General features: G+C 36.6%; 1 protein-coding gene across 10 annotated transcripts in view; it reads right to left on the reverse strand.

Moving 5' to 3' along the window:
* The window catches only part of LOC100598359 (ankyrin repeat domain-containing protein 30A-like), a 97,518-nt gene extending 89,826 nt beyond the window's left edge, over window positions 1-7,692 (reverse strand). For all 10 annotated transcript variants that reach the window (XM_030799237.1, XM_030799238.1, XM_030799236.1 and 7 more), the window contains exons 1-4: window positions 7,438-7,692; window positions 3,396-3,510; window positions 3,025-3,198; window positions 990-1,096 (exon numbers count right to left, since the gene is read on the reverse strand). In XM_030799237.1, the coding sequence (XP_030655097.1) occupies window positions 990-1,096; window positions 3,025-3,198; window positions 3,396-3,510; window positions 7,438-7,655 (614 nt within the window). In that variant the 5' untranslated portion in view covers window positions 7,656-7,692. The remainder of the gene's footprint in view (window positions 1-989; window positions 1,097-3,024; window positions 3,199-3,395; window positions 3,511-7,437) is intronic.
* Window positions 7,693-8,596: the final 904 nt, after the last annotated feature.

Here is an 8,596-nt window from a genome sequence, read left to right on the forward strand (position 1 = left end):
AGAAATTAAACTCAGTCTTGTGTGAATCAAAAGCCTATCTCTTTTCTCTTTATTACTCACCTATGGCTTATCTTAATTGACTAAAATGTTAATCCAGTTAAAGATGTCTTTCTTCCCTCTACCCATACAAATTAAAAATAAAAATACACTATGAATAAAAAAGGAAAAATAATAAATTCACAGTATCTGGTGATAGCAATTAATAGTCATGTAGGGATAACCTAAAATTAATATTCTTCAAAGAAAACAAAGCAGTCATCCTAAAGACAAAATGATTTTAAACTCCTATTTCTATTTAATTTTTCTTTTTTTTTTCTTTGAGACAGATTCTCGCTCTGTTACCCAGGCTGGAGTGTGGTGGCACGATCTCAGCTCACTGCAACCTCTGCCTCCAGGTTCAAGCGATTCTCATGCCTCAGCCGCCTGAGTAGCTGGGACTACAGGCATGTGCCACCATGCCCAGCTAATTTTTGTATTTTTAGTAGAAATGGGGTTTCACCATGTTGGCTAGGCTGGTCTCAAACTCCTGGCCTCAAGTGATCCAACCACCTTGGCCTCCCAAAGTGGTAGGATAACAGGCAACAGCTACCGTGCCCAGCAAATACTGCATTTTTAAAAAAGTGTATAAAAAACAGAAGTTAGAAAAATACTATAGAAGTGTTAATCATTCAATATTGAATTATAAAGTAAACTAAAAAAGTTCATACTTCTTAAAACTAATACAGAACAACTTTAGAAGGTAATGCAACCAAAAACATCAGATTACACATAGGAATCAGTCAATATAATAAGAGAAGATAAATCCTACTATATACTGTTCTTTATGTTGACCAGTCCAAATAATTGCTTTTCTTCTGATCATTTGTGTTGATATTTTCACATAATCTAATAATTTTAAGTGAATGTTATTAATTTAATATTTCTGACTTGAGTGTTATTACTCTAGAACACTACTCAACTGTTTTTTAATAAAAAAAGAACTACTATACCATTTACACCTATTAACTGCATTCGCATTTGCATTTTTTGTCAGCAAAAATTCCACAATTTGCTCCCTTCTTTTCGTTATGGATAGTAAAAGTGGTGTGAGGCTAGCCTGTAAAATAGCAAAACAATTTATAATTCATGAAATTACATATTTCTCAGCTGAACTGAATACCTTATATAATATCCTGTGAACTTAAACACGTAAAATAGAAAGTAAATCAATAGCAATCCCTTCTTTCTCCCTTTTCTGTGCTTTCCCATGTACTGCACCTTCCGCTATAAATATTCAGCCTCTGCATCACCGCATAACTCTGGTTATCTCCAAAAATCATTATATTGTAATAATTTTATGGTTTCCCATCTAAACCAAGAGCTTCTTGAGGGCAAGGGCTGTATCTTTTATCTCTATATCCTTAAACCTGAAGACATAGTAGTAAATACTTCATTTTTGACTAAATTAGTATTCTAATTTAGTGGTTCTTAAACTATATTCCAAAGAATAATTACCTTACCAGAAGCACTGTACCCCAATAGATTCTACCATTATCTATGTTCAAGAAATATTATAAAACTGTGAATTAAATGTCCAGTATTCAATAAATGACTTGAACTTTGCCTATTCCTTATTTGACAATATATTTTTGTGGCAGACATTAACATTTGACAAATTAGAATTTCAGGGATACAACTCTGAAAGCTTCCCAAGAAAAATGGAGGTTTCCTCTGGGTGATACAAACTCGCTTGATTCTCTTCTATCACTAATCCCAAGATCCCAGATGCCAATTTCAGGCACTCCTGTTCTGCATGGGTCACTAAGGAAGCAACTCTAAATTAAAAGAGATTGGCTTCAAATGAACTTTGATTGCCTATTATTAAATGGTCCGAGGGGTTTCTCCTATTACAAGACAATAGAATTTTATCTCAGCTGTTAGAAATTCAGTATAAAAGTTTATTCTCAATTATAATGAAAATCCTAAGATTCTAATGCATATCTACTTCTTAAAATGCAATAATCCATTTTTATTCTGGTTCCTATTGTAATCGCTACTTAATTTTTGGCAAAATACCAAAAATATTAATAAAATGGCTTATTAATGAAAGTTCTAACTCATCTATATGCATTAGCATAATAGAAGCCACTAAAACACTTGAATTTTAAGGGACAATTCTGAGGAAAAGGATATAATATTATCTGCAATATGCATAACCTTTCAAATTTTAAGGGACAATTCTGAGGAAAAGGATATAATATTATCTGCAATATGCATAACCTTTCAAATATAACCATGATTAATCTAAAAAGGCTTAAAGGCATTCTAATAGAAGATGATTATTTATGGTTTATATAAAGAAAAATCATTGTTTAAAAAGTCTTCTAAATTCTAGAAGTCAACCCCATTATTAATGAATTAATGTAAAATATAAACTATATATTATAAACACCTATCAACTGTCTTGAATACCTTGAAATCTTTACCAAAATATACTATGAGAGAGGAATTGGTAACTGAAATATTTACAGAGGCAAGAGAGGTAAGTTGAGTAAGTGATGTAACTAGGTGGGCACAGTAGCAAACTGGAAACATATGCTTTGTGTAAAGCTAGAATGTCTTCTTAGCATACCAAACAGTCATATGGGCTCAAGAGACACCAGATTCAATCCTTTAAGAGGAAATCCAGATTTCTGCATGTCTCCTAAATTTTACATGTTGACTCAATTTATGCAGGCAAATTTTGCTTTCCTCTAGTTTTACACTAATTGGAAAGAAAAAAAAACTTGGGTGGGAAAGAGTATTTGAAGAAGTTTTACCTTTAACACATTCAAATATTTATCATAAATGCAGAGAAAAGCCATACTCTCTAATAGTTCTTGTAAAAACATTAATATTTAAAGTAAAATCTTAGACAATTAAGTTCTTTCAAACTATTTTCATTCAAGGAATGTTTGAGCTTCCAAATATAAAAAACCTTACATATGTTAATGTTAAAACAAATGGATTTCAAATATTTTGAAAATAACATTGGTTAATGTCTACCTTGTTCTGCACTTCGATGACTGCACCATGGGACAGCAGTTTTGCCACCACTGACAAATTCTCACTATAAACAGCATAATGGAGAGCCGTGTTGCCATACATATCTACAAGATTTACATCGGCACCAGAATCTATCAGAATATTTGCACAAGCCTTCCGATGGCATTGTAGAGCCTGTCAGTATTAAAGCAAGAATTATTGTAAATTGTATAATTTATAATATAAATTGTAAATTATTATAAATTATAGGAAACCAAAATAAATATTCCACAGCTTTCAAAACTAGCTGTATTTCAATGAGATAAATTCATTTTTATTCTATGTATTTAAACCAAATCCATCTCCTGCTGAAAAATCTGGCTACTATTTACCTTCATCAGAGGTGTCCTGTTTTCACCATCAAGGACGTCAAGCTGGCACTTTCTGTCTACCAGAAATGTTACTACTTCCTCATGGCCGTTGACACAGGCCCAGTGTAGAGCAGTCCTACGAGAGTGAGAGGACGTTTTGGCAAAGTTTAGTCCACTGTCCCAAAACATACAAGGATTTATGTAACTGTAAGCATTAAATACCATGCTCTTTCTCTGCCTTCAAAACAAATACTTAATATTCTCCTGAAGAAAGTACAACATTCATTCGCCCTCATTACTCACTACGTTAATGAAAGAGTGGCCTATTTGAATAGAAAGAGCTTGGCCTTTGGATTCAGTTCAACTTGGGCTTGAATATTACTTTAAGGTCTTTCTAGCTGTCACTTAAACTTTCTGCACCTCAATTTTCTCATCAACAAAATGAAGATGAATACAGCAGTTATCTCACAGGTTATCACTATGATACCTCAATGAGAATCTATGCAAAGTATTTTGGAGAGTTCCTAGCACATATAACAGCTCAGTATTTGTTAGATATTATAATTATTACTACTACTTAACAAAGACAATATTTTAAGTAAAATGGTACAATTATGCCTACTTTGTGGTGTGTTTTAAAAGTTAGAGATAACACTGTATTTTAATGATTCTAAGATGCTCAATTTCTCATATTTTAACATTTCTGACATTGAAATGCCACTTACAGTTCATTATTTATTACAACTATATTTGGCAGAAATTTAAACAATCTTTTATTGGTGCATAAAATAAGGCGGCATCACACACTTCTTGGAAGACATCACACAGTGTCTTCCAAGAAGTGGAATATGGTATATACAACAGGACGAGGGCAGTCCTAGCCACAGGATTAACACTGAAAGAAATTTTAGCTTTTAAGAGTACTACGCAAAAGGAGAGTTGAAATAAAAACAACAAATTATTAAAACAAAGTACTTCTTTAATATTTTAAAAGCTTCAAGCCAAAGAAAACTTGAGATTCAAATAAATAGGTATGGCTCATCTTATTCCATATTTAGATTTACAGAATGTATGTAAATTCATATTTAGATTTATAGAATGCATGTAAATTAGGTATTTCCAATGATTAATATCACTGTTTAAAGCTATTATAAATTTCCAAAATCACGGTTAGTAGTTATATTTTACTAGTTTTTCACTTCAGAAGTGCTTTTTTTTGAAAGATGAGAGGAAAAGTTTCAATTGAGATTCAGTCCTAATACTCCAATTTTAAATCTCTCACTTTGCTCAGGCTGAGCAGGTAAATGTGAAATTTTTAAGGATGAAGGGGTCCTGAGAGTTAATAGAATGTATCTTTTACACAATAGGCATTCAGCTTACATGCGGTAAATGGATTAAAAGAATGGATCAATACAGTTGAGAAGTTCAATATCTTAAAAAATTGCTACAAATAAAGCACTTATGTTTGCTCTTTTATTTTTCTAATAATAAAACTACACTAAAATGATTAATCTATAGTTATTGACATATATGTAATAAATCTATTATAATAAAAATATGTGTCTAATAAAATGTATATGTAAATCAATAAGCACAGATAAAAAGATTCTCTTCTGAAGATGCTAAAAGTTCACAGAATATACTAATCCACAAAAAATAAAAATTAAAATATAGAAAATGAGAAACTATTTTTATCCGTGCAAAATTCACATTGCTGCTTTTCCCAAAAATTATTTTATTAATAATAAACTTTTACTAATAGCATTGTACATGCTCAATGCAGAAATCAAAGATAATAAAAAGGAAAAACATTTTATATTAAAACAAATGTCCTCAAATAACAAATTTTATATTTTGTAAATAATTTCAGATAACACAAGACCATAGTCTATGTGTATGTACAGTCAAACGGAACTTTACCCTCACTTGGTACACCAAAGTACATTTTCAAATGTCAACATACTTCTGTATATATTTCTACCTTGAGTGGTCACATATTATCCCATGCTGTAAACTCACTGAAATGTATTTATAAAAGCCATTAAATGGATTCTTTTAAATACATTGATATTTTAAGCAGTGCTCAGAAAAGAAATTGCATGTATGTTTCATTATTTTCTAAAAATATTTTAGTATAATAGAGTTGATCACTAATGGGCATATACAATTTTTTAAATATGGTACTTACCATCAAATTGTCTATTTGAAAAGTAACCTGCAACTTAAACTTTAAGGAGTACTATAAATACTACTGCTTTTTATACTCACAAACTTTGTGGATAGAAAACAGTATTTGATTCCTTTTTTAACTTAAATGCCTTCTCTAACCAGGAACACTAAATATTATTTCCTGTGTGCACAGGTCAGTTGCAGATCTTAAAAGAGGACTTTGCCCAATTTTTAGTTAGAGGCCAAGTACTTTTTTAGATCTGCAATTTAGATCTCTAATTTAAATTTCCCAATTTTAAATTAGAGGGGTTTTTGTTGATTTGAGTGAATTCTCTATAAAGTGAAGATTTTTAAATCTAATATGTATATACACACACACATACATGTGTAGTAAATATTTTTACAAGTATGCTGCCTTTTATTTTTTCTCATATGCAGGGTGATTTAATTTTTGTTTTACTAAATTGCCCTTCAGAGTGCTTGCTTCTGAGCTTCTTAGAAAGGTTTTGTCAACATAAAAATGTATCTGTGTAAATAAGCATTTATGTTTTCTTCTGGTATTTTTATCATTTTGTACATTAAAAACTTTTAATCTATATTCCAACAGGAACTTATTTTGTGGCATAAAAATCTAGTTTTCTCCAAAAAGCAGGCATTTCACTTAGGAAACTAATTCTTTTCCTACTAGTATAAAGTGTGAAAGTGTGACCATTACCAAGTTCTAAATTCTTACATATATTTGGGTGTTTCTGGATTTTCTATTCTGTTGTATTCATTTACCTGTCTTTTCAGCTGTTAGCAAACAATTTGTGATTTTTTTTTTTTTTTTTTTTTTTTTTTTTTTTTTTTTTTTTTGAGACAGAGTTTCACGCTGTCACCTAGGCTGAATTGCAGTGGTGGGATCTCGGCTCTCTGCAATCTCCACCTACCGGGTTCAAGCGATTCTCCCCCCTCAGCCTCCCGAGTAGCTGGGATTACAGGCATCCGACATCATGCCCGGCTAATTTTTGTATTTTTGTAGAGATGGCGTTTCACCATATTGGCCAGGCTGATCTTGAACTCCTGACCTCAGATGATCCACCCGCTTCTGCAGCCCAAAGTGCTGGAATTACAGGCGTGAGCCACCACTCCCAGCCCATCTTGTGCAAATTAATACCACATTTTGATATCCAGAAGGGCAAGACTTTTCTACTCCATTATAAAATATTTAAAATGCCATCACAATAGTAAAAGACAGCCTGTGTAATTTAAAAAATGTTAAAACGTTGATAACTTTATTTGGTTTATGTAAAACTGATAAAGAACTCACATCTTGAGAAAAATGAGTCTTCTTAAATTCAAGAACATAAACCATCTTCCCACCTCGAAGTTTCCTTCTAAGGTCCCTCAGCAAAGAACATATTTACATAGACATTCATTGATACCAAAAGGGATATTGGACTTTATCCAGAGAATTTTTAGCCAAGTAGTACATATATTATAGGAATTATTTCATTATGTACCATTTCATAATGTATTTAACATTATCTTTTAAAACCTGTACATTAAAAGTAAACCCCTGTATGTACTTAATTTTGTGAGTTAAATCACTTTAAAATTCTCTACACAGTGCTCTGTGAGAGGAAGTGGGAGTGAAAGAGAAAGCAGCTAAAGTTTGGGGTTGATTTTAAGGTGGCCTGGACCCTCCGCCCTGCAGGGCGCCCGCATCCCAAGCCTGGGGGGCCTGCCCAGGAAGAAGGCCTAGACCCCAGGGCCCAGAATGGCCGCCCCGCCGCCCGTTACTCCTCCACCTGCTCCCTTTGTCCCCAGGCCCCCCAGCCTCCGATTCTGAAGGGGCGATCCTCCCACCGCCGCCACCTCCTCCTGCAGCCCCGGCTCAGGCAGGGCCTGGTACCTTTTCTGGGAGTCTTTTATATTAAGGTTGATGGTCTTCCTCTCTGTCATCTTCTCCAGCTTCTCGACTTGGCCCAGGCAGGCAGCTTTATGGATCTTTTTAAAATCCCCGAGGGGGACGATGTAGGAGTCGTTGCTGGTATAGACTAGCTGGCTGAAGGGGCTCGGGTGCTCCGGGCCCCGCACGCCCTTGCCAGCGGCGGGAGGGAGCCCCTTCATGGCTGTGGCCACCTGCTAGAGAGCCCGCGCCTCCCTATCGCCCTTCCCAGCCCCACCGTTGGCCTTCGCTTCCCTCTCGCCCTTCCTAGCCACCGCCCCCCCAACCCCAGCCGATCGCCCTCGCCCTTCTTCAGTCCACGCACCGCCTCGATACCCGTAAAAAGTTCTGTGTTCGCCAAGCTCTTGCACACTCAGGCCTCTTTCAGTAGAAATGCGCTGAGCAGAGCCGTTAGCCAGCAGCGCATGCGCAGCTCAGCAGGCTGAGGAGACGCGCCCCGGCCGCGTTCTCCGGGCACCGCGTGCAGGTGGCAACTGCCGCTGAGGCGCTGCCGGGCTGGCGGGCCTCCCTGGAGCGGAACGTGGGGGGCGCCATGCCACATGGCCCGCTTGACATAGCCGCCCCTGGCCCCTCCTCGACCTGCGATCCAGGAGCTGGACCCTGATGCTGGGCACCGTGCAGCCTCCGGGGTGGCACTGAGCGTCGGTTCCTGCCCTCCTGCAGCCGGGGACCCACCCCTGACTTAGGCGCCCTAGAGGCTTCTGGCCCATGGATCCGCGCTGCTGGTGACGCTGACAGGGTCTGGGGCGAGCCACCACGCCAGGCCGATGTATTCCCTTCTGATGAATAAATTGACTGGGTGCCAATTTATCATCAGAAAATATGGATTACCTCACTAAACCACCTTCCAAACCTCTCCTCTCGGTTTCCTGCATTGGTTATTATTATTATTATTTTTTTTTGAGACGGAGTATCGCTCTGTTGCCCAGGCTGGAGTGCAGGGGCGCCATCTCGGCTCACTGCAACCTCTGCCTCCCGGGTTCAAGTGATTCTCCTCCCTCAGCCTCCTGAATAGCTGGGACTACAGGTGGGTGCCACCACACCCAGCTAATTTTTGTACTTTTAGTAGAGATGGGGTTTCACCATGTTGGTCAGGCTAGTC

The sequence above is a fragment of the Nomascus leucogenys genome, chromosome 18, assembly GCF_006542625.1.
Source record: "Nomascus leucogenys isolate Asia chromosome 18, Asia_NLE_v1, whole genome shotgun sequence".
Lineage (NCBI taxonomy): Eukaryota > Metazoa > Chordata > Mammalia > Primates > Hylobatidae > Nomascus > Nomascus leucogenys.